Source organism: Trichechus manatus, unplaced genomic scaffold (genome assembly GCF_000243295.1).
Source record: "Trichechus manatus latirostris isolate Lorelei unplaced genomic scaffold, TriManLat1.0 scaffold00014, whole genome shotgun sequence".
NCBI lineage: Eukaryota > Metazoa > Chordata > Mammalia > Sirenia > Trichechidae > Trichechus > Trichechus manatus.
In genome coordinates this window covers 19,771,166-19,798,463 of record NW_004443950.1, presented here as the reverse complement: position 1 = coordinate 19,798,463, position 27,298 = coordinate 19,771,166, and the positions used below count along the sequence as shown (strand labels likewise).

The following is a 27,298-nucleotide window of genomic DNA, read 5'->3' as shown; positions in this document are numbered from 1 at the left end:
CGAAGGCAGCTAACAATAACAACAAAGCTGTAAGGACAACGGCAGTGCTTCCCCTGATAAAAGTACCCCGAGCACAGGTCCAGGAGGTGTGAGACAGTCTGGGATGCTGCCACCTTTTGGCCTGTCTCAGGTTATTGGACAGTTGGTATAAATTCCCTCGAAATAATGTCAGTTATTTCTCAGGCCATCTCCTGTGGAGATCATACACAGTCTTAAATCCTGGTGAGTCTTTCTATCCCTTGTATAATGAGATTAAATTAGAATTGTGTAACTGTTGAGTAAGCTAATTAAAATATAAAAGAACTATGATTTTTCTATCTGTTTTCCATCGAGTGATCAAAGATCAAAGGTGTCACTTTTGTACATTACCAAGGACCAAAGTTGGGGCCAATTATACACCTGAAAAAATGCAGGACTTGGCTACCAGGGGCTTTGTAAAAGGATGTGTTCCAGGATTCCACCCTTTCCATCCACACTCAGCGTCCTTTGTGGCCTGATGCCCTGGCGCTCACCAGCACACCCAGCACAGAGAGATGGCATTACTGCCAGGGAGTCCCACAGAGAGTTGAGAGGCTGGGATATCCGACCCGAGTGAGGCAGAACCACGGCCCCTGGCATCCTTCTCGGTGTTACCAGTGAGGCAGGGACCCTGCCTGGTCCCAAAGTCAGGGCTCTCAGAGGGTGAGGAGGGGGTGCTATGTGGTCTCAGAATAAATTACTTTCCCAGGAGGATAGGGAAGGGCTGAGGGTGAGGGCAGAACAGGTTTTGTTACTAGAGAATGAGTACTAAAGAAGAAAATCCAGAGCTAACGCACAGTTATCATCACTGCTGCTTCGATCAACTGGTTCATCCAATTAAACTGACTTATCTAACACAGAACACGAGCAACCCCGCCACCTGTTCCCTCCAGCCATTTCCCAGTGACAGAGCTATGAGCCTAGAGACAGGACAGTGGGCCAGGTCACCATTAAACACCCACCAAAATGGGTCTCACAGGCCCACCTCGGTGGGAATGGGATCAGAGGATGCGAATCAGCTAGGAAATATTTCTGCAGCATATTTAAAATAAAGCAAAAATGTAAAAACTGACTAAATTTCTCAGTTTATTTCCTCCTTGGCTCCGCGGGGAGAAACACAGCAGCACTCAGTGGCCTTTTGTGATTCCCCTTTCCACACGGCTGGCGCTTGTCTTGGGCAGGAGGAGCGGCCCTCCTCTTTCCTGTGTGAAGCAGACCTTTCTCGCCAATGGGAGCCTTAGTCCAGGGGCTTGTGCAGACTCTGGTGGGTGTTTGGAGGAGGCTTCAGGTCACAGTAGCCGAAACTGCAGCCATCCAGCATGTCTCCCTGAGATATGCCGTCGAGGCAGGGGTCCTTGCCCGCTCTGGTATTGTCCCACATGCCTGTCCTCTCCAGCGTGGCCTGAAGAAGTTCTCGGATTCTTCGGTTTTCCTTGGAGGTGGACTCCCAAACAACTTCCAGCTCCCCTTCCATTTCTCTGAGAACAATCAACAAAACAAAGGAAAGGTCCAAAATAGCACGATTTTAAAGGGATTTAACAAAGGTCTTGTGATTCCTAAAGCAGTAAGAACTCAAATGAAAGAATGCTTAACATCCAAGTACAGAGCTCACTGTGCTTGGGTTCTGAAGCAAGATCTGTCAAAGTTAAATGGAACACCAAGGTCCTCCTGGATATAGAAAAGAAGACAAAAAAAACCAAAAACCAAACCCATTGCCATCGAGTCGATTCCAACTCAGAGCAACCCTAAAGGACAAAGTAGAACTGCCCCATAGAGTTTCCAAGGAGCACCTGGTGGATTCAAACTGCCGTCCTTTTGGTTAGCAGTTGAGCTCTTAACCACTATGCCACGGGGCTGTCAGAGTTAAATGGTCCTCCTGGATATAGAAAAGAACACAAAGGTACAGGTGAACAATTTCTTACCTCTTCTATCTAAGTTCTGCCTTTTCCTTTCTTTCGGTAAGGGTGCTCGGATTCTTTGTTCTCTCATTATTTTACAATAACAACATACAATAATTGGAGCAGCTGACCTAAGCCTACTGCACAATGGCCTGGCTGTGGGTGCCCACCCAGCATGGACCCTGTAGGCCCTCCCCCATGTCCCCTTTGCCTGCACTGTCACCCGGCCAACACTGCGACTTTTCATAGGTGCTCATCTGCATGGCCTGATGGGCCCAGACGCAAAGGGTGAGTTAGGGGGCAAGGCGGGGGTCTTAGGGAAATGGCGAGTGGGGCCTGTAACTGAGGACTTGAAGAAGAGTGGTCTAGACCGTGTCCAGGAGGGTGAGTGCCCAGAGGGAGACAAGGCCTGTGGGAAACGGAAAGGGTGGCAAAGCAGTGTTTCCTGAGAACAACTCTGTGCCAGCCACCATGTGGGATGCTGGGGAAACCGGGGTGGACAAAGGTATCCATGTCCTCACAGGGCCATGGAGGAACAGACCAGGATACCAGCCACCACCCCAGAGGACAGTGAACCCCACTCGGAATGTGGAGAAGAGAACCTCAGGCCTCAGCCCAAGAGAAGGAGAGGGCCTTGTCTGGGGTGGTGGGATGGGGAGACCAGCTCCTTAACAGATATTGCCAGATGATTCTGGAAAATGTTAGCAACCAAATGAGCAGGTGGACTTAGGAGTCATATTCAAAAAGGAGGACACTGAGGCTCAGGGAGACCAGTAACCTGCACACTTGTCCAGGGTCACTTTTCTTGTGAACTGTTAATGGGTGTGAGAGAGCCCAGAGTCGAGAGCCTGTATTGATTCCTTCCAAGGTCCACTCAGTGTCAAGAACTGTTTAATTAAACTATGTCTAAAAAACTCCCTGGACTTCTGTTGCTGGCAGAAAACACCCAGATGTTTGACAAATCATAGAAATATGTTTAAATGTATGGCTAAACTCAAAAGAAAAACAGGAAATCCCTAAGGAAAAAAGAAGACTAAGCTGCAGCCACAGACTTGCACAAACAAAATGTCGGTGTTGCTCTGAGAACAAAAGCCAACGTCAGAAACCCAGAATTGTTTGGAATGAAGACTAGGTCTTGGGTTCATGCAAACTGGCTGTGGCAGAAAATCCAAGGGCTCCTCATATTTGTCTTTCTCTTCTTCTCCCTAGAAACACTCTAAACTATACGTCCCAGCACTAGACAGTGAAGTAGAAGCACATGAAGGACCCTCAGAGAGAGGCTGAATGGTTGAAAAATCTTCCGATCTTCAAAAGAAACTTGCTCTGAAAGGCTGAAAAGAGTCTCCTTGGAGACTAGCTACTGGTCTGTTCTCACATGGATCGCACAGTTTGAATCTACACTATTCCCCACGATTGATCAGGAATCCCAGGCCCTGACTGAAGTGAACCAAGAGTAAAAAGATATTTTTGAGACAATCAGGGAAAAAACTTAATGGATGGGTTAAACAGCACACTGGACACAGCTGAAGAGAGAAATTAGTAAACCAGAATATTGAGCAGAAGAAATTACCCAGAGTGGAGACCAGGAAAACAGATAATATTAAAGATCTACTGTTAAATGTGGTGACTGCATTACATTTTTGGTTTTTTAAAAAAGTCCTTAAAATTTTTTTAAAAATCACTACTATAGTCTATTAAAAATAATAATAAAATTAAAGTGGCTTAAAAGATTAAAATGTTCTTTGGTGACCTGGAGAAAAACATTCTCCCATTCTCAATCCAAACTTTCAAGATTCCACAGATTAAATTAATCCAAATATGAGCTCATAATAAGAAATTACTATGTAAAAAATTACACAAGGAAATAAGCAAAACAGAGCAAGAGTCAACAAAACAAGATTTATCATGCCTAGAATATAAAATGGCTATGAATGAAATAGTAAAAGAAATAAACAATGTATTAAACATAAGCAAACACCAAGAACTTATTTTTAAAAATTACTAGGCAGATTTTCAAAAGAACCAAACAGAACTTCTGAAAATGAAAAATATAGTTGCTGAAATAAAAAATTCAGTGGCTGGGTTAAATAGCACATTGAACACAGCTGAAGAGACAGTCAGTAAACAGGAATATTGAGCAGAAGAAATTACCCAGAATGCAGACCAGAAAAACAAAGAGATTAAAAACAAATATAAAAAGATAAGGCAGGCACATGGAGGAGTCAATGAGAAGGTCTAACATATATCTAATCTACGTTACAGAAGGAAATTTAGAAAGAGTGGAGGAAAAGACATATTTGAAGAGATGATGGCAGAGAATTTTCTAGAACTGAAGAAAGACATAAAATCACAGACACAGAGCATAACTTATACCAAGTAGGATAAATAAAAGGAAATTAATAGACATATAACAATGACACTGCAGAATATGAGACAGAATCTTAAAAGCAGTCAGACAGAAAAGACAAAGTACCTATTTTCAAAAAATGACAGAAGACTTCCCAACAGCAATAATGAAATCCAGAAGAGAGTGAAATGTGCTGAGAGAAAATGATTTTCAAGGTAGAATTCTATACCCAGCAGAGATTATCTTTCAAGGATGAGCGCAAAATGCAGACATTTTCAGTTAAACAAAAACTAAGAAAAGCTTACTCCCAATAGAATCTCACTAAAGAAACTTCTAAAAACTGCACTTTAGGAAGAAGGAAAATAATCTGAAAAATAAGGTCTGAGATGCAAGGAAGAAGAGTAAGCCAATAAACTGGCAAACTGTGGCGGACATCAAAACAAGCAACAACTAACAAAAAAAACTGGTAATATTTAATTTCTGGGACTAAAATGATATAAAATGGGATTTTTGTTTTTCTTTTTCATATCTATATCTAATAATAGACAATAACAGCACATAAACTTAGTGGGAAATAATTAGATGAGATCATTCTAATGATCCTGCATTGTGGGGGGAAAATGTAGGATGCTGATTAACTTTAGTTTTTTTTATGTTAAGTATCCATGGTCAAATTTCAAGGGTAACCACTAAAAAATAGAAATAGAATGTATAACTTTGAAATTATTAGAAAGAAAAAATGGGGATAAGAGGAGAAAATTTTTAAAAAATCATTTTATTAATGCAATTCTAAAACTCCCATCTAGCAAGAAGCTTTATATTGACCCAAATTTTTACAAAGTGACTATTTATGGTGATAAGAACGTCTGTGACTACTAATACATGTTAGATAAGAATTTGGTTCACTTGGCATTACGAAGCATCTGGCTTATGAAAAACATAAAGAGATACCTGCATTCCCATGGCATTAAATATACTTGTCTTACTGTCACATGCTCCCAATGAGCAGAACTGACCACTCAGCCTGCAGCTATCCATGTGACATCAATGTTAAATCTATATACCTGCAATAATAAAGAAACCAGGTATGATTTATGGTTTATTTTTTATCATTTCCATTTTGAGAGCTCTTGAATAGTATATGATTTCACGTAAGTAACTGGAATCACATTGGTACATCTCCTGACGAGGTTTAAGAAACATCATTTTAGAACATGAGGGTATATCATTTATCTATCACAAGCCTCCTTTTTGTCTGAATTGATTTTTTTAAAATTTTGAATTTTTTTAATAAAAATTTTTATTTTGAGATAATTGTGAATTCACATGAAATTATAAGAAATAATACAGCAAGATCCTGTGTACCCTTTACCCAGTGTCCCCCATGGTAACATCTTGCAACATATTGTACTATATTTGTACTACAGGACCGTTACTATAGTACAATATCACAGCCAGGATACTGACATTGATATAGTCAAGATACAAAACATTTCCATCACCACAAGGATCCCTTCATGTTCTCAGTTTGCAGCCATGCCCACTTCTCTCCTACTCCACCCCCTCCTTAAACCCTGGGAACCAAGAGTCTGTTCTCTATTTCTAAAATTTTGTCATTTTAAGAATGTTATATAAATGGAATTATACACTATGCAACCTTGTGGGATTTTTTTTTTCTTTCAGTCATTATAATTCCCTGGAGATTCATCCAGGTTATTGCAAGTATCAACAGTTTGTTCCTTTTTATTGTTCAGGGGTATTCCATGGTATGAATGTACCACAGTTATTGAACCATTAACCCACTGAAAGATGGGTTGAAACATCTGGGTTGTTTCCGGTTTGGGCCATTACCAGTGAAGCTATTATCAACATTCATGTACAGGGTTTTGTGTGAACATAAGTCTTCATTTCTCGGGGATAAATGACCAGGAGTGCAACTGTTGGGTCCTGTGGTAGTTGCATACTTAAGTTTTTTAAGAAATTGCCAAACTTTCTAGACTGGCTGTCTCATTTTATATTCCCACCAGCAATGTATGAGTGATCCAGTTTCTCTGCATCCTTGCCAGCATTTGCTGTTGTCACTTTTTATTTTAGCTGTACTAAGAGGTGTGTAGTGATACCTCATTGTGGTTTTTATTTGCATTTCCCTAATGGCCAGTGACGTTGAACATCTTTTCATGAGCTTATCTACCATCTGTATATCCTCTTTGGTGAAATGTTTGTTCCAGCATTTTGACCATTTTCTAATTGGATTACTTATTATTTTTAATGTTGAGTTTTGAGAGTTCTTTATATATTATAGATACTAGAACTATGTAGGATACATGGTTTGCAAATATTTCCTCCCAGTCTGTAGCTTGTCTTTTCATCCTCTTAACAGAGACTCCCACAGAGCAAAATTTTAAATTTTGATGAAGTCTAATTGATCAGTTTTTCATTTTATGGATCATGCTTTTGGTCACAATCTAAGAACTCTTTGCCTAGCCCTATATCCTAGAGATTTTATCCTTTTTTCACCCTAAAAGTATTACAGCTTTGTATTTTAGTTAAGCCCATGATCCATTTTGAGTTAATTTTTGTGTAACATGTGATGTGTAGACTGAGGTTCATTTTTTTTGCCTATGGATGTCCAACTGCTCTGTATCATTTGTTGAAAATGCTATCTTTCCTCCACTAAATGCTTTTGCACCTTTGTCAAAAATCAGCCCGGCACATTTGTGCGGTCTATTTCTGGGTTCTCTATTCTGTCCCATTGATCTACGTGTCTGTCCTTCTGTCAGTATCACCTGGTCTATGTAATAACTCTTGAAATTGGGTAGACTGATTCCTCCCACTTTAGTCTTTTTAAAAAAAAAAAAAATCAGCTATTCTAGTTCCTGTGCCTTTCATACAAATTTTAGAATAATCTTGTCTAGACAGACAAATAGGTCGGTAGCTGCCATCGCGTTGACTCTGACTCATAGCGACTTCATGTACAACAGAAGGAAACGATGCCCAGGCCTGCATCATCCGCATGGTCACTGGCACGTTTCAGTCCATTGTGGTAGCTATTGTGCCATCTCAGCAAGGGTCTCCCACACTCTCACTGGTCCTCTACTTCACCAAACATGATGTCCTCCTCCAGCGATTGATCCTTCCTGATGACGTGTTCAAAGCAAGCGAGCTGGACAATGTTGTTATTGTGATTCGTAAGGTTTTTGCTGGCTAATTTTTGGAATTAGATCACCAAGCCTTTCTTCCTGTCTTACCCTGGAAGCACTGCTGAAACCTGTCCACCGTGGGTGATCCTGCTGGTATTTGAAATACCCAGCTCCAAGTTGGTGGCTACTAGGCTATAGATGATTAGAGACAGGTAACCTGCAAGTATTTCCTCCATCTGCTTTATTTCAGTGGTTCAAAAGCAGAGGCAGGCAGGGATCAATTTCACAGCAGCAGATATATAGTTACTTGCACTGGACTATTGATAGATTGAAAAAATTCTTTCAGAGACTGGATTATTAACAGACTGATTTGGACAGAAAACATCTAATGCCAAATGACTTTGGAGCTACATTGTTTGTTTGTTTGTTTTTAAAGACTTCAAATGTGAATACATAAGAACATAGTTTCGTAAGGTTCTGGGCAATACTTTTAAAAAATTATATGTGTATTCCTCTCTACATGATAAATATGCATGGATTTGCTTCAAACATAGGATTTCATGTTAATGCTATCCAATGCATTTGTCTCAACTGAAAATTTAAGAATGCAGGGGCTTTGTTTATATTTCCAGGAATAGGAAATGAAATACAAATAGTAACAGAGCTTGAAGAAAACCATCTGAGCATTATTGAGTCTTCTGCATATGTCAGTTCATATTCCAGTCTGCCAATGACAACACAGCCGTTATGAAAAGTCTAACTTACATGTGAAACCAAAATAATGTGAGGGGCCGCCAGGTTCACCTTCACAAAGCATGGGAAATTCCTCCGTGTTTTTTAATACACTGACAGTACTTCCTCTATCGCAGGTTTAAAGATTAAAGATGGAACGGATGTAACCTCTCCACAGAGAATATATCGCACCCATTATTGTAGCATTACGATCTTACAAGAAGCAAAGGATCAGAAGTTAAACAGAAGTCTTAAAAATTTAAAAAAAAAAAAAAAACAGCAGAAATTAAAAAAACTTAACAGAAACCTAGTGAAATCGCCAAGAAAACTGAATAAAATTTTAAAAATCCAAGAGATGGCAAAGGGTAGAAAAAAGGGAAGACAGAGGACTGGACTGATTTAAGAAGTTCAATGTTCAAACAACAAAATTTTTAAAAAGAGAAAATAAAGAAAATGAGGAAATGAAAGTCAAGATCAAAATTAAACTCAGATAAAACTAAAATGTAAAAAACAAAAAATATGTAATCAAAGAAGAAAACAGGCCCAAAGGGTTTTACCACAAAATTCTAGCAAACATTCAAAACACAAAATACATGTTAGATATGACAGATGCCTATGTTACGTGTTGGAGCCCTGATGGCACACTGGTTAAGAGCTCAGCCGCTAACCAAAAGGCTGGCAGTCCAAATCCACCAGCCGCTCCTTGGAAACCCTATGAGGCAGTCTTACTCTGTCCTGTAGGGTCGCTGTGAGTCGGAATCGACTTGACGGCAACAGGTATGTTACGTGTTGTACCTTTTCTGCTGCAATGCCTCGTCCAGGACTTCCTGCTTGTCCTGCAGCATCCGGTGGAGGTGCCTCATCTCCCGCTGGTACTGAGCTGTCTTGCCAGCGAAGTCTTCTTGCTGCTCCATCAGACGGTGACTGATGTCACCCAGCTTCAGGGCTGCCTGCTTCTTGTAGCCCTGGGCGGGAGGCACTGAGTGAGCAAGGAGATGCTGCCTGTGGCCTAGGCTGATTACTCCTCCTACACCCTCCATTTGTATTCCCTACCTACACTTTGGAGTCCTTGGGTGGCTCCAATGCTTAAGCGTTTGGCTACTAACCTACTAACTGAAAGGCTGGCATTAAAAACCCACCCAGAGGTGCCCTGGAAGAAAGGCCTGGTGATTTGCTTCCAAAAGGTCATAGCATGAAAATCCTATGGAGAAGCTCTACTCTGAACGCATAGGTTCACCATAACTCAGAATTGGCTTGACAGCAAGTTTTTTCTTTGCCCACACCTTGGGCTGAAAGAGCCCACTAAGTTGAGTTCATCCTAAATAAGTCTGATCTGGGAGGGCAATTTTGGATCATAAAGGTCATCAAGTGATAAAATAATTTTTGGTACAATAAAACCAAATTTCTAATTTGTATAATGCCTCTTTTTAAATATGCTACAAAATAAAAAACATAAAATATGACCATCAGAGAACAAACTGAATGTTCTTGGAAATGAACTTGCTTTTGCATTGTTTTCTCAGGACGATTTTTATCGTTTGGTCAGCTGGTAAATTGTCAGCAATGTTTTAAACTTACCTAGGAGACCTCCATATAAGAATCCAACAAGGTTTATCGTTCTCCATAGTCAAACAGATGAAAGAGATAAAAGCCTAATTATTTATATCCCTTCTTTTATTTTTATGAACAGAAGTATTTAAGGTTATTAATTTCCCTCTGAGCATTTCTAAAACTGCTGTCACATAGATTCTCATAGACAGTGTTTTTATCACATTTTTTAGAAATTCTGAAAAACAGTTTTATGTCCCCTCTGACCATCGTTTAGTGTGCAGTTCTACTCTTCCAGGTTAAAAAGACGTTTTATTTTCTGATTTTTAAAAATTAATTTCTGGTTTTCATATTTGTGATCAACAAATATCTGCATGATTCCTACTTAAGGGATTTATTGAGATTTTCTTTGCGGCCAATATATAACCAATTTTTGTGGCTGTTCTGTATATATACCTAAAACACAACTTATTAATTGCGTTGTTACACCTTTTATATCCTTACTTATGTTTTAACCTCCTGATATGTCTTAGACCAAGAGAGGTGGATTAATTAGAATTAATTTTTTTTCCCAGTTGCCGTCAAGTCGATTCTCACTCATGGTGACACCATGTGTGTCATGCAGAACTGTATTCCACAGGGTTTCCTTTCCTTTCCTTTTGAAAATAATTTTTTGTTGTTGTTGTTGAGAATATACACAGCAAAACATACACCAATTCAACAGTTTCTACATGTACACTGATTACATTCTTCAAATTGTGCAACCATTCTCACCTTCCTTTTCTGAGTGTTCCTCCCCCATTAACACAAACTCACTGCCCCCTAAGGTTCCTATCTAATCTTTCGAGTTGCTGCTGTCAATCTGATCCCATATACATAGTTCTTAAAAGAGCATAATGATCAAGCAGACCCTTTTTTACTAGTTAAGGAAAACTACTGTTTGGTTTTAAGGAGACATCAGAGGATAGATTTGGTTTAAGGTTTAAAGATTATCACAGAGCAATAGTTTCAGGGGTTCATCTATCCTCCATGGCTCCAGGAAGCCGGGGGTTGATGAGAATTTAAAATTCTGTTCTGCATTTTCCCCTTTTTGATCAGGATTCTTCTATGGAATCTTTGATCAGAATGTTCAGTAGTGGTAGCCGGGCACCATCCAGTTCTGGTCTCATGGCAAAGGAGGCAGTTGTTCATGGAGGCAATTAGTCACACATTCCATATCCTCCTCCTATTCCTGACTCCTCTTCCTCTATTGCTCCAGGTGAAAAGACACCAATTGTTGTGCCATGGATGTCCGTTTGCAAGCTTTTGAGACCCCAGGCGCTACCTGATGAACTAGGAGGTAGAACAGAAGCACTAAACAGATTATTAGGCCAACAAACTGGAATGTCCCATGAAACCATGACCCTAAACCTCCAAACCAAGGAACCAAATCCCACGAGGTGTTCAGCTGTACATAAGCAGCAGCTACTCTCTCTCTCCCTTCTTTTTTTTAATTGTCATTGTTGTAAATATATCAATGACACAATTTTTGCCAGTCCAACTTTTTACGGGTATACAATTTATTGACAGAATTATAATCATTGGCTGTACAACCCTACCCTTAATCAATGGAATTTTTCCATCATCGTTAACCCTCCCTTTCCCCATTCCTCCCACCCTGGTAACCACTAATAAACTCTGATCTCTATATATTTGCCTTTTGTCTTTTTATATAAGCGAGGTCATTCAATGTTTATCCTTTTGTGATTGACTTATTTCACTCAGCATGTCTTCCAGCTCCATCCACACTGTAGCATGTATCAAGACTTCATTTCTCCTACTGGCTGAGTAGTATTCCATTGTATGTATGTACCATTTTGCTTATCCATCCATCCGTTGATGGGTATTAGGTTGTTTCCACTTTTTGGCTATTGTGACTTCTGCCTTTTTGCTGTTTTTTGTGTGTCTTAAGCCTTCTCTGTCTTTGTCCTTTAGTACAATTTGCTTTTGTGTTTTGTTGGTTTATCGTAGTGAGCCTTTTTGGTTCCCTTCTTTCCTTTTGTGTATGTTTTTTTATATATTTTCTTAGTGGTTACCATGAATATTATATTTAAGTGCTTGAATTTATAACATTTTAAGGTAGGTTGGTACCAACTTAACTTCAGTAACATAGAAGAAATTCTGTATCAATACCATTCCTCTCCCCTCTTTTGTTGTTGTTATCACTAATTACATCTTTATATATCACGTGCCCTGTAACATGATTTTATTCTTGCCTTTTATATATTTCTTATTAAAAAACGTGAAGGACAAAATATTTAGAATTATCAAGCATGAATACCTTTTGACTAGCCCCTAACCTTGTCCATGCAGTTCCCTTTATTAGGTATCTTTCTTTTTATATATAGCTTTGAATTACTTTCCAGTGTCTTTTCCCTTCAATCTACAGAACTATTATTAGCATTTTTTGTAGGGCTGGTCTGGTGGATAGGAACTCTCTCAGCTTCTGTTTGTCTGGGAATATTTTAATTTTATCCTCATTCTTGAAGGATAGTTTCACTGGGTATAGTATTCTTGGCCGACAGTTTTTTCCTTCAGTACTTTAAATATATCATTCCACTGCCTTCTGGCCTCCAATGTTTCTGAGGAGAAACCTGCACTTAATCTTATTGACGATCCTTTGTGTGTGAATGTTTGCTTCTCTTTCACTGCTTTCAGGATTCTCTATCTCTAATTTTGACAGTATAACTATGATGTATCTTGATGTAGATCTCTTTGGGTTTATCCTGCTTGGGGTTCTTTGAGCTTCTTGGATGTGTAGCTTCATGTCCTTCATTAGATTGAGGAGATTTTCTGTCATTATTTCTTCAAATATTCTTTCTGTCCCTTTTCTCATCTCCTGGAATTTCCATGATGCGTATATTATGTCTCTTGCTCTCCCATAATTCCACTAAACTGTGCTCAGCCTTCTTGAGCCCCCATTCTTGTTGCTCCTCAGTATCTGTAATTTTAACTATCTTATCCTCTAATTGGACCCTGGTGGTACAATGGTTAAAAGCTCAGCTGCTAACCAAGGCTGGCAGTTCAAATCCACCAGCTCCTTCTTGGAAACCCTGTGGAACAGTTTTACTCTGTCCTATAGGGTGGCTATGAGTCAGAATCAACTCAACGGCAACAGGTTTTTGTTTTTTGTTTTTTTTTATCCTCTAATTTGCTGATTCTTTCTTCTGCCTGATTAAATCTGTTGATAAGTGTTATGGTTTGAATTGTGTCCCCACAAAATGTGTGTCAACTTGACTGGCTAGTCCATGATTCCCAGTATTGTGCGACTGTCTTCCATTTTGTTATCTGATGTGATTTTCCTATGTGTTGTAAAATCCTACCTCTATGCTGTTAATGAGGCAGGATTAGAAGCAGTTATGTTAATGAGGCAGGACTCAATCTACAAGATTAGGTTGTGTCTTAAGTCAATCTCTTTTGATACAAAAGAGAGAAGCAGCAGAAAGACATGGGGACCTCATACCACCAAGAAACAAGAGCTAGAAGAATAGCACATCCTTTGGACCTGGGGTCCTTGTGCTGAGAAGCTCCTCGACCAGGGAAGATTGATGACAAGGATCTTCCCCTAGAGCCAACAGAGAGGGAAAGCCTTCCTCTGGAGCTGGCACCTTGAATTCAGACTTCTAGCTTCCTAGACTGTGAGAGAATAAATTTCTCTTTGTTAAAGCCATGCACTTGTGGTATTTCTGTTATAGCAGCACTAGATAACTAAGACAGTAAGTCCCTCTATTGTGATTTTCATTTAAGTTATTGTCAATTTCAGTTGCAATATCTCTTTTTTTCAGTCCTCATTTGGTTCTTGCATTGTTTTCCTTATTTCTTTTAGCTCTTTGTCTCTGTTTTCCCTTAGTTCTTTAATTACATTTAATGTTACTGTATTGTAGTCTTCCATTTTTTCCATTATTTGGTCATCCCTAGATGTGCTTTCACTCCCTTTGTCATGTTCATTTGGATGGGCCATTGTGTCTCTGTTCTTTGTCTGTCTTGTGATTTTTTTTGTTGGGGCACTGGAATTTTTGAGGGTGTTAACTTTCTCAGCTTTCCCCAGTATTTGGTGTTTTTACCCACACTACTTTCTGCAAGAAACATTTAGGTGGGCAGAGTCGTTGGCCTATCCCTACCATTTCCTCTCCCTCTCTGTTATAGCTCTGTCTCACTCCCTGGTTTAACTGGGACTTGAAAGTTCCAAGTCTTGTTGTCAACCTTCAATCTCCCAAACACACCAGAGAACACGCTGTGGTCAGTCTGTCCACTAGCGGGCACCACCACTCAGGTGAGATAACATGTACTAATCAATCTGTCCACCATGGGGTGTAGTCCTTCCTCTCTGGTTATTACTCCCTTCCCTTCTCTGTTTCTGTAATCAGGTTTTTAGTCAGAAAACCCACACCCAGTAAGCCCTCTTTGGGGCTAGGTGTTGCCCTCTGGTTTTGCCTAAGGTTTCCTTCCCTGCTCTCTGGGGGCTGCTTATATCTGAGCTGGCTTTCAGGGGAAGCATAGGCAGACAGTCCTCTGTTTCAGGAAAGGAGGGGCTGACATTCCCCAGAAGGACCACTGAGAGATCTGCCTTCTTGGCTTCAGAGCCCCATTGGCGCTGTGGTGATTGAGGGAACAGTCTCCACTTAGGTGACCCACCCCAGCTGCACTGTAGGGGACCTTCTCAAGGAGTTCGTATCAGACCAGCAGCCGACAGTTAATAGTTGGGGGAGGGGTCGTCACACTCCAAACAGACTCTCAAGAAGGTCTGCCTTGTTGTTATCAGAGCCCGCCCTGTAGTATGCTGGCTGTGGGTGTGGCCTCTGTTCAAGATGCCTGCTTCCTAGCACACAGCAGCCTTAGTCATCATTCCTCAGCGCCAACCAGAAGGGGAAGCAGACAGACCCAAGCTGATCCCCAGGGAGGTCTGTCCTGTTGGTTTCAGAGGTCTGAGCTATGGAGTGCACAGGGAGTCAGATAGAGTGCTCATTATGGGAGCAGACTCCACTCCAGAAGCCTTCTGTAGCAGTTTGCAACCCCCTGGCAACCAACAGTTACCAGGTGGGGGAGGGGGTGTCAGGCTCCAGTTAGATCCCCACAGCGGTCTGCCTTGTTGCTATCAGTATCCTCCCAGTAGATTGCTGGCTGTGAATGCAGCCTCCACTCAAGATGCCTGCTTCCTAGCACACAGCAGCCTTAGACATCAGTCAGCAGTGCCAATCAGAAGTAGGGGCAAACTAACCCAACCTGACCCCCAGGGAGGTTTGCCCTGTTGGTTTCAGAGGTCTGAGTTATGGGGTGCCTAGAGAGGCAGGTAGAGTGCTGACTATGGGAGCAGACTCTCTCCAGGTGGGGGAGGGGTTGTTATGCTCTGAATGGACCCCCAGGCAGGTGTGTCTTCTTGCTATCTGAGCCCCCCTTGTAGTATGTTGGCTGTGGGTGTAGCCTCCGGTTAAGATGACTGCTTCGTAGTACACAGGAGCCTCAGTCAGCAGTCTTCAGCATCAACCAGAAGGGGGAGCAGACAGCCCCAAACTGACTCCGCAGGAGATCTCTCCTGTTGATTTCAAAGGCCTGAGCTATGGGGGATGCAGGGAGGCAGGTAGAGTGTTGACTATGAGAGCAGACTCCACTGCAGGAGGCCTTCTGTAGCAATTCATAGTAGGCTTGCAGCCAACAGTGTCCAGGTGGGGGAGGTGCTGGCACAGTCCAAATGGACCCCTGGGAAGATCTGCCTTGCTGATTTTAGAGAAGAAGCTTGGAGTCCTGTCTCTATACAGGCAAGGGGTGTGGTGGTTAGAAAAACAGGCTCTTTTTCTGGGGCCACTTCTCCAGTTCATAGCAGCTGGTGCCCTGTGTGGCTCGGGGGAGGGGCAGGGACAGTGGGAGAAGCTGTTTTCCTACCATATGCAACTTGTTGATTCATTGATTCTGCCTGTTTGCATTTCCCTGCTGCTTTCCTCTGCTCTCCAATTCACAGTCCCTCAAAGCCTCGCTGCTGCTTTGTTGTATTTCTTGTTGTATCCTTGTGGGGGAGGGTCGGAATGATGGTCTGTTTATGCTGCCATCTTCCCAGAATTCTCCCTCCATAGAGTTTTCAATGTCTGACTTTTTGGAAGTAGATAACCAGGCTTTTTTTCCAAGGCACCTCTGGGTGGACTCAAATCCCCAGCCTTTCAGTTAGCAAGTGAGGACACACATTTGGGTCTGAGGAACTTTAAGATAAATTTTGTTTCATTTAACTTTTTAAGAATAAATAATTCAGAAATAAACCTTTTATTTCCTAAAATAAAACAAACTCCCTACATACCTTTACTCATACATATACTGTTTAGCCAATACCATGAGTATTTACACACAGTCAACCAATGTTTAGCTTTTCTTTCATTAGTTCAATATTCCAACATATGAAATATCATCCATTTATTTCTCCACTATCAGGTCCCTTTAATTATTGTTCTATACACACATGCACTTGAGCCCAGAGGTCCTGGATCTTATCTGCATTATCGGATGCCCTCCACGCATGCCCTCACAGTACCTTCCCCTCTAAACTCCACAGGTTCCCAGCCCCCCACTCAGGCCTCTAAGCCTACTGCTTCTGTCTCTGCCCCTACCCCAATAAAAGCTACTCTGACTGGCAGGGCTGTGAATGCATGCTGGGAGTCTGCAGTCTACAAGGATTATGGAGGTCACATGAGGAAGGTGGCTCAAAGGAGGAGAGCAGCTACAATGAGAGTAGTTTTCTTGGGCACAGAAATTGGAGAATGAAGTCACAATTAAGCCAAGACAGAAGCTGGTCAATACTTCTCTCCAGCTGAACAAACAAATGCTGGGCTTGACAATATAGCCTGCAGACTTTTCCATATACATATTATTATTATTATTATTATTATTTACAGCAGCATAGTATTCTATGGTGGGGATTATTCATAATTTATTAAATGAGTTGAGAGGTGCTATTTCTGCCAATGAACGCTTATACTGCTTTGTTCTGATTAGTGACAACTCTCAGGCAAAATGTGTCATTTTCTTAAACACAGAAATCTGTACACCGCAGGCCTTCATTCCCATTTGAAAATGGAATCTCCGAGGCTAACTAATGACTACTTACCTTGACTTTTTCCTTTAATTTTCCCAAGCGAATATTGCCTTCTATTATTTTGTTGAGAACTCCATGCTTCTCGCTTTCTAAACATTTAGCCTAAGTAGAAAGGCAAAGAGAAGAATAATGCACTCTTCGTTTTACAGAAAAGGTAAAATAATAAAAAATTCTTCTTCGAAGAGTATTACTACTCATAAATTATCTCCACCCTGCCACTTGTCTTGGCCTACCTGTACCCATCCCTCCTTGACTCCTTGTGTGTGGGCAGAGCTGTGGCCCGCATCTCGGGGGGGGTGGTCAAGAGCAGGGAACAGCACCCTGAGTGCCCCTCCTGGGCACAAATGGAAGATCTAGCCCCACGGACAAGGGGGAAGTGAACGATTGTTAAGGCTTCTAGAACACTTCTCTGTTTTTATGGGAAATAAGTGCCAAGATGCAAATAAACTTTTTAACTTGAGTAATTTCCATGATTACAAAATTAAGGATAACTGAATATGAAATACATTAATGTATAATGCTGCTTTCCATACCAAACGCGACGGGCAGTATGTCCAAGACAGATGTCACTTGAACCTGAGTAATTCAGATTAATATCCAGATGGAAAATGAACTACTACACATTATAAATTACCTATTTCAAATGCTAAAATTAAAGAGTAGGAAAAAAAAAAAAGGTAAAGATGAACATTCCTTTTAAGGTAGGCTGGTGGTAACAATTTTCATTTTTCCAGAAAGAAATGTAAGACGAGAGTTAAATGATTTGCCACAAATCACAAGGAAAATCCATACTAGATACAGGTTTAGAAATTAAGATGTCAGTGTCTAAGGCTATTGTGTCTCCTACAGAAATGGGATTAGTGAAAGATAGTGAACTAGTATTTGGGGAATTTTAAAGTTATTTGTGGTCGTAGGGCCGAACCTATCAGCTGCTCCGCGGGAGAAAAGACCTGGTGATCTGCTCCCGTAAAGATTAAAGCCTTAGAAACCCTATGGGGCAGTTCTACTCTGTCCTATAGGGTTGCTATGAGCTGGAATCAACTCAATGGCAACTAACAGCAACAACTAAGTTATTTGCAGCCATAGGTAAGCAGTAAAAATTTCCCAAGGTTGAACAGAGTGGCATCCCTCCCTGAGTGTGGGTGTGTGTGTAGGGGAGCGCTCACAAGACCCAGAAGATCAGGATAGGGTGAGGCAAGTATACACAGCCCACAGTCTCAGGGCAGGGCACAGATGGCAGAAGCAGCCAATACCACCCTGGACGGAGGCTAGCCTGGCCATGGTGCTCCCTGGGGCAAGGAGCTTGCAGAGCATGTCCAGGGTAGGACATGCCTACCCCAGGCCTGGTCCAGAGTCCCCTGCCCAGATGTCCTGGTAGTTCTCTGCATGGTGCGTGGTCAAGAATTACCTTAAAAAAAACAATTTGGCCTTTTTCCTTGGTTTCTGAGAAATAACTCTTGGAATTTCCTGAGTAACTGAGGTGCCTTTATTATTTAAAACCTCCAGACTACCAGAGCATTTGTGCTAATGAGTGGGGGCTGGCCAGAGCACAAAGACCACCTGGTAGCAATTAACCTCGGGAGGCATATGCAAGGAGGCCTCAATCATGACTAGTGATGCCTCAATCACGACTTGTATTGATGTCTCAGTCATGACATAGTGATGATTAAGGCCAATAAAGGCTCTGAACACAGAGGCTCTAAGAGCTTCCTGGTTGGCAAAGGCAAGAGGACATGCCCTCTTTGGGATATGGAAGCTCCATGTTGGGAACTCTCCCAGATCTCACCATGTGTCTGTCTCTTCCTTATGATCCTGATTTGTATCCTTTTTGTATAATAAATCTGTAATCATTAGTAATTTCTGTGAGTTCTGTGAGTCAGTCCAGTGAATTATCAAACCAAAGGAGTAGTGGGAGACAGCGGGTGAAAGTGATGGAGCTCAGGGGAAGCTGGCATCCTGAAGGGGAGTGGGAAAACCCCAAATCTGTGGCCAGAAGGTCAGAAGTCAGGGTATCATGCGGACTCCTGAGTTTGCGGTTATCATCTGCCTATTTGGCAGTCTGAAGGACAGTGTCCTTTCAATTTGTGAGCTCTGACCTAGCTCCAGATGGCTAGGGGCAAAGAGAGAGAGTGTGCTGTGTGGGCAGCTGGTGTCAGAGATGACTGAGAAGTGGGAAAGTGGTGATATGATTAATCTTCACATTTTGGGGACTGGGTTTATGTTCTTATTCACGAATATGGACAGTGGTGGGGGACTGAGAAGTGAGATAAGGGCCGCTCCCTCCAGGTCCTATATTTCAACTGTGACTCTGAGGGGTCTGAGAATTCAGAACTCAAGTCTGGCTTTGAGCCATCACACAGGTCGACGCAGAAGGAGGCAACACATTTTATTAACAGTCTGTTGGCTTGATTTCTAACTTTTAAATATTTGGTCACACAGTACATAGGCCTCCATTTGTATTTCCATCGGGCCCCACAAATATGAGGGGTGGGCTGAAGAGGGGCTGTGTGGGGTCAAAGAGGTTCTGGACCTCATCACTGAAGCCTGTGATGCTCTCCAGCCCACATGGGAGGTTCAGGGCCTGCACCCCAGGGATGAGGAAACCTGCATGTCCTGCTCATGCCCCTGACACAAAATGGCTTTGTATTTACAGTGGCACTGACAGCTGGCAGGCAGGTCACGTGAATGTTTGCCAGATAAATGGGTTTGTTTGGCACTTTACATTTTTCAAAAAGCCTTTGCTTTGCCTTCTCAATCCCTGTGGGTAAACCCAAGAGACCCAACAGGGGAGGAAATGGGCACTCAGCAGTGCTACAGAAAATGTCAGTGACCCTAAGGAATTTAACATTTTTGTTGGGAACAGTAACTTCTTGGGAAGGGGACTGTTGGGTCAGAAGGTCTGAATGCTTTTAAGGCTCCTAACATGCTGTGTCAAATTGCTTTCTAGAAGACTCAAGGAAGGACTTAGAAACCACCAGTAGTATGTGACCAGGCTTACCACATTCCCATCAGCAACTATAATAATAATAATAAAAATATGTAACATTAGTGTAAGTACAAGGCTGGTATAATTTGCATTTCTTTTATCACAAATTCCCCCACCCCCAAGAACTATGTACTGTTTATATTTCCTTTTATATAATCAAGAATAAAATCCTCTGTCCATTTTTCTGTGGAGGAATTTAATATCTTTTTAAAAAATAGGAATAGTCTTGTGACATATCCTGACAGAGTCCCCATACCTCCTTCACCCCAAAGAAGGGCCAAGTTACTTCCAAGTTTGTCAGTTTCTCAGACTCTCTTAGAAAAGCCTACTTCTTTCCTGGAGAGTATGGCCCCCAGACACCCTTTTAACTCAGTACTGAAGTGACTCCTGAAGTTCACCCTTCAGCCAAAGACTAGACAGGCCTATAAAGCAAACAATAATACATGCAGCTCAACCACGATCACGACACTAAATGGGCACACCAGCCCAGGGGCAAGAATGAGAGGGCAGGAGGGGGCAGGAAAGCTGGATGAATGGAAGTGGGGAACTTGAAGTTGAGAAGGGGAGAGTGCTGACATACCACAGGGTTGGTGACCAATGTCATGAAACAGTATGTGTATTAACTGTTTAATGAGAAACTAATTTGCTCTGTAAACTTTCACCTAAAGCACAATTAAAAAAAAAAAGTCTACTGATTTCTTTTGTAATGACATCCATTAAACTATTATTTTTAATGTGATATTACCAGACATTTGTAAAGTTGTTTAAATAAACATGTTTAAATATACATCAGCAATATGTTTTCAATGCAGAAAAATAATAAAGATAAATAAAAATATTTTTAAAAAATTAGCTCTTATCCACCACTTAGACAACTCACCATTAACATTCTGGAGTAAATCCTATCAGACTTTTGTCAATAGTATAAATGTGTACCCATGTACATATGTACTGATTTGATAATCTGTCTTCTTTCACCCCACAATATGCTGTATATGTACAGATGTCTGGAATGATGTCAACAGCAACAGTCTTGATGGCTGTGTAGTGCTCTATCATCTAGGTCCACCAATAATTCATTCCATCAATTCCCTACCCTGGGACTAGTGCCATTATAAACAATGCTGGGATGAATATTACTGTACCTTTGTCTTTGTGCCCATTTAAAGTATTTCCTTAGGATGGACTCTATTTAGCCTCTCTATAATTCTTCTGTTTGATCCTCAAACTGGGAAAATATTAGACAACTTCCCAGAAAGAATAAAAAGGTATGTTTGTAGGTATAATCCATGCCTTGATGCCTACTGTTCCTTCTTAGTTAAATAAACCAATTACACTATTTTATCTTTTCAAATATCATTTGACATTATTTTAAGAGTTTGAGTTAATTACTAAACATGAAAGGCTTTTTCCCCATGATGAAAAGATAAAGTTCCGGGGAATTGGAAAATTCGTGGTAGAAATTTAAAAGGATGAGGGTTTTATGGATCCATTTTTTAAAAAATATTCTTAAAATGATAATGTTTGTGTATTAAGTTGTAGTTTACTTGAAGTAACTTTGAGAAAACTTACCAAATACATGAGATTGTCACGTTCCTGAGTTATATTCTCTGCCAGTCCAACAAGATTTGCCAAGTACTGGCGAGCAGACATCTCGTTGTCCATGGCTTTTTCCACCTGCTTTTTGAGGACATCAATTTTCTTCTGAGATCTCCTATAGCGTTCCCCCAAATGGTGGAATAAAAAATTCATTAGCCTGAATGGCTAGGGCATAGTGAATATCTGTATTATAAAAATATCAAGTATGTTAGTACTTAAATGTTATTCTTCAACAATCTAAATCTTCTACTAAGTTTGAAGATGAGAAGAGGTAATTGAATTGAATTTTAAACCAAGCATAATTATTGACTCCAAAAAACCAAAACAAACCCGTTGCCATTGAGTCGATTCCAATTCATAATGAACGTACAGGACAGAGTAGAACTGCCCCCATAGAGTTTCCAAGGAGCGCCTGGTGAATTCAAACTGCCAACCTTTTGGTTAGCAGCCAAGCTCTGAACCACTGTACCACCAGGGCTCCATTACTGACTCCAAATCACATCAACATGAATCACACATGCTTAATCAATTAATAGGCTAATTATATATTATTTTATTAATTTTTTTGGCTCATGTTCTAAAAGATACTATTGAAAAAGAGATCCTGTAATCCCAAAGTAAGGAGCTATGGTGGTGCAGTGGTTAAGTGCTCAGCTGCTAACTGAAAGGTTGCCAGCAGATTGAACCCATCAGCCATTCTGTGGAGAAAGACGTGGCAGTCTGCTTTTGTAAAGATTACAGCCTTGGGCAGTTCTACTGTGGCCCATACAGTCACTATGGGTCGGAATCAACTCGACAGCAATGGGTTTGTTTTTTTGGTTTGGGTAATCCCAAAGTAGGTTTTTGGGAAATAGTTAGGAATGCACTTTTAGAACTTTCAGAGTCTTAGGGTTATCATCATGACTATCAATAATCTTTGAACTACAGACTTGAAAAATGTTGGTCCACAGAAAAGTTCTTATTACACTTTTATTTGGCTATCCAACGATCTCAATTACCCGTTTCCATTTTACAACACTATTAGAAAAACAAAAGATAAAGGAAATGAAATAGAACATTCTCCAGTTGTCTTTCTTATAAAGTATATTTAAAAAAATAAGCTTAAGGAAAAAATAACAAACCTATTTATTTTCTGTGCCATTTCAAGTTCAGCTTCCAGGGCTTTGTTTTTAACCATCAAATTGTTCTTCTCTAAAAGCCAGCTCTTTTTCTGTACTTGCAGGACCGTCAACTTTTCCATCAACTCTTCCATCTCAGCACTTCCTTTCTCTTCTTCCTTCTGCAGCTGGCTGAAGGAGAAAAACATCAAGGCATGTAACCAGTACATGGAGGCTTACATAAGGCAGTCATTGCCAGACAAGCGATAAACATCCTGGCCCTCGGCCCTTCGTGGATCATTCGGAAGACCTCTGAGGAAACTTCTCCCCACCCAGGATGGAGCTCCTACAGGACAGGAGAGAGTGTGCCGCATCTTCTTTGATGGCATCGGCCCTCTAAGCCCTGCTTTTGCCCACAGTTTTTGCTTGCGTTTGTGCATATATATTTTGTTGTTGCCGTCAGGTACTGTTGAGTTGGCTCCAACTCATAGTGACCCTAATTACTTCCAGAAAGAATTTAAGACAGCTTAATTTCTGTAACTGTCAAAAAATCCTAATGGTAAAACAAAATTTATTTCATAATAATATATGTTTTATGATAAAAGAATGCACTCCCCAAAAAAACCGGGGGGGACATATAATTTCAATATGTAATTCTGACAAAACGATGCTTAATAAATGAGCTGTCTCTTCACTGGTTTTCTCAATTTTCATGCAATCACCAGGACTCAGTAGGCAGGACCACGGACACAGAGGTTGCCTAACATTCTGAGAGATGTGGTCTCTCTGGGGACCACATGAGGTTTACTCCTTGGCTTGCCGGCGAGCAAGGCTCAGGTTGCGTGTTTGTGGTCCTCGTCACTTCTCTCATTTCAATGAGCTCAAACTACAGTGGCTCCCTGAGCACCCAGTTAGCAATTTTCCAGGTAGCTTCCATTGCTTTCTGGTTTACTGTGAGCCCTACCAGTACAAGTTAGTCACAGAGCAGAGGACACTCCTGGGCAAAAATCACAGGATGGAGGCTTCAATTAAATTCACCTTTTGTCTTTTTCCTTTACTGCCCTTTGTTTTTATTTTAGAATTTTATTTAAAAGTATTTTTGCCTAAGTAATAAACCCACCTGGTACCAAATCGACCAGTACAGAAAAGTTCATGATGAAAAGCAACCAAAGACATTCGGGGGTTGTGAAAGTGTTGTTAAGAGTTTGCAGCCATCTCAGAGAGCAATATGAAAATCTAGAAATGCATTCACTCTACGGCTCAACACTGCCACTTCTAGGTATGTGTTCTAGGGAATCTTTTGCAGATTTGCAAGAGATGACACATACAAGAGAGCTTTGCAGCATTGTTGATAGGAACAAACTTAAAAATAGCTTCAACTTCCATCAATAGACTAAGTAATATGCAGTCTTTGTATGACAGAATACTACCATGCAGCAGTTAAAAAGAATAAACCATATATCCATCTCAACATGAAAAGATGTTTTGAAAACTGAGTGAAAAAAAAATCAAGATGCGTAACGTACTTAAGATATGAATTCATTTAATAAACTTCAGATATGTCAAAAAATACTATACGCTATTCATGTAAAAATAAAAAAAATAGATTGGAAAAATAATTCCAAATTTATAATAAGGTTTGCTTTTGGCAAGCGACGAAAAATAGATATCCCTTACCATTAAGGAAGTTCACATCTATTCTTAATATTTTTGTTTAGAGTTTTTACGTCAAGGCTTATCAGTGAAATTTAACAGTAACTTTGGGCTTTGGTATCAAGGTTATATTAGCCTCACGAAATGAGTTAGGGAGCATTCACTCATTTTCCGTTCTCTAGAATGGTTTTCACCACTCGTCTTTCAGTTTGTCATACTGTGGTGGCTTGCATGTTGCTGTGATGCTGGAAGCTATGCCACCGGTATTTCAAATACCAGGTAGGTTACCCATGGTGGACAGGTTTCAGTAAAGCTTTCAGACTAAGACAAACTAGGAAGAAGGACCTGGTGATCTGCTTCTAAAAAAACTGGCCAGTGAACAAGGTCATGGAAGCTCCACAGACAAAACCAAACGCCCTGAGGGACCGAATTACTGGGCGGAGGGCTTTGGGAGCCATGGTCTCAGGGAACATCTAGCTCAACTGGCATAACACAGTTAACAAAGAAAATGTTCTACATTCTACTTTGGTGAGTAGCGTCTGGAGTCTTAAAAGCCTGTGAGTATCTAAGATACTCCACTGGTCTCACCCCTTCAGAAGCAAGGGAGAATTAAGAAAACTAAACATACAAGGGAAAGATTAGTCCAAAGGACTAATGGACCACAACTACCATGGCTTCCACCCAACTGAGTCCACTACAACTGGATGGTGCCTGGCTACCACCACTGACTGTTCTGACAGGGATCACAACAGAGGGTCCTGGACAGAGCTGGAGGAAAATGTAGAACAAAATTCTAACTCACAAAAAAAGACCAGACTTACTGGCCAGACAGAGACTGGAGAAAACCTGAGAGAATGGCCCCTGGACACCCTTTTAGCTCAGTAATGAAGTCACTCCAGAGGTTCACCCTTTAGCCAAAGACTAGACAGGTACATAAAACAAAACGAGACTAAAGGGGCACACAAGCCCAGGGGCAAGGACTAGAAGGCAGGAGGGGACAGGGAAGCTGCTAATAGGGAGCCCAAGGTCGAGAAGGGAGAGTGCTGATGTGCGTAGGGTTGTTGACTAATGTCAAACAACAATATGTGTACTAACTGTTTAATGAGAAGCTACTTTGTTCTGTAAATCTTCATCTAAATACAATTAAAAAAAAGAAAAAACCCGGTGAGGAGGGTGGGGAGGAATTGGCCAGTGAAAACCTTATGAATAGCAGTGGAACATATTCTGATACAATGCTGGAAGATGAGCCCCTCAGGTTGGAAGGCACTCAGAATACGACAGGGAAAGGGCTGCCTCCTCAAAGTGGAGTCGACCTTAATGATGTGGATGGAGTCAAGCTTTCTGACCTTCATTTGCTAATGTGGCATGACTCAAAATGAGAAGAAACAGCTGCAAACATTCATTAATAATTGGAATGTGGAATGTATGAAGTATGAATCTAGGAAAATTGGAAGTCATCAAAAATGAAATGGAGTGCATAAAGATTGATAGCCTAGGCATTAGTGAGGTGAAATGGACTGGTATTGGCCATTTTGAATTGGACAATCATATAGTCTACTATGCCAGGAATGACAAATTGAAGAGGAATGGCATTGCATTCATTGTCAAAAAGAACATTTCAAGATCTATCCTGAAGTACAATGTGATCAGTGATAGGGTAATATCCATACACCTACAAGGAAGACCAGTTAATACAACTAGTATTCAAATTTACGCACCAATCACTAATGCCAAAGATGAAGAAATTGAAGATTTTTGCCAACTTCTGCAGTCCAAAATTGATTAAACATGCAACCAAGATGAATTGATAATTACTGGTGATTGGAATGCAAAAGTTGGAGACACAGAAGAAGGATTGGTAATTGGAAAATATGGCCTTGGTGATAGGAATGATACTGGAGATCGCATGATAGAATTTTGCAAGACGAATGACTTATTCATTGCAAATACCTTTTTCAATAACATAAACGGCGACTATTCACGTGGACCTCACTGGATGGAATACACAGGAATCAAATTGACTATGTCTGTGGAAAGAGACGATGGAGAAGCTCAATATCATCAGTCAGAAAAAGGCGAGGGGTGACTGTGAAACAGACCATCAATTGCTCATATACAAGGTCAAGTTGAAGTTGAAGAAAATTAAAATAAGTCCACAAAAGCCAATGTACGACCTTGGGTATATCCCACCTGAATTTAGAGACCATCTGAAGAAGAGATTTGATGCATTGAACACTAATGGCCAAAGACCAGACGAGTTGTGGGATAACATCAAGGACATCATACATGAAGAAAGCAAAAGGTCATTAAAAAGACAGGAAAGAAAGAAAAGACCAAAATGGATGTCAGAAGAGACTCTAAAACTTGCTCCTGAACACAGAGTAGCTAAAGCAAATGGAAGAAATGACGAAGTAAAAGAGCTAAACAGAATATTTCAAAGGGTGGCTAGAGAAGACAAAGTAAAGTATTACAATGACATATGTAAAGCCCTGGAGTTAGAAAACCAAAAGGGAAGAATATGCTTGGCTGAAAGAACTGAAGAAAAAAATTCAAGCCTCAAGTTTCAATTCTGAAGGATTCTACGGGCAAGATACTGAATGACATGGGAAGAACAAAGGGAAGACGGATGCTGCTTTTTTTTTTTTTTTTCCCATTATGCCTAGTGATTCTTGTTGTCTGTTCAAATCTGGTCATCTGCTCTTATTTTAGGATTAAGAACTGGGTATGTGGTGTGTATTGTATAAGTAGATTGACTTTCTGCCCTGGAGTCTCCCTGACTGCTAACTGGGACTCTGTGTACATAGATGAGGTATGTGGAGTGGTCAGGTTCAATTTAAGATACAGGCTTATTTATCCAAGTCAGGATAAAGAAGGTCTTCCTTTGTAGAGACCACCATTCGCTCTAAACCCTTAGCTTTGCCCAACAAAGTTTGCTAAATTTCTTTCAAAAAGTGGGTTTATACCCTGTTTTTCTCCAACTACCTATCTTGAGTAGGCTCAACCTATCTAAAACCTGCTGTCATCAAGTTGATTCCGACTCATAGGGCCCCAGTAGGGCAGAAGAGAACTGCCTCATAGCGTTTCCAAGGAGGGGCTGGTGGATTCGAACTGCTGACCTTTGGGTTACCAGCCGAGCTCTTAACCACCATGCCACCAGGGCTCC

At 40.9% G+C, this 27,298-nt stretch overlaps 1 protein-coding gene across 1 annotated transcript in view; it reads right to left on the bottom strand.

The window, feature by feature from the left end:
• Positions 1–1,255: 1,255 nt before the first annotated feature.
• CEP89 (centrosomal protein 89) overlaps positions 1,256–27,298 on the bottom strand; it is a 78,009-nt gene continuing 51,966 nt past the window's right edge. Inside the window, exons 16-20 of the mRNA XM_012554169.1 lie at positions 22,507–22,674; positions 21,359–21,500; positions 16,813–16,902; positions 8,931–9,100; positions 1,256–1,496 (exon numbers count right to left, since the gene is read on the bottom strand). Coding sequence (XP_012409623.1) covers positions 1,256–1,496; positions 8,931–9,100; positions 16,813–16,902; positions 21,359–21,500; positions 22,507–22,674 — 811 coding nt within the window. The remainder of the gene's footprint in view (positions 1,497–8,930; positions 9,101–16,812; positions 16,903–21,358; positions 21,501–22,506; positions 22,675–27,298) is intronic.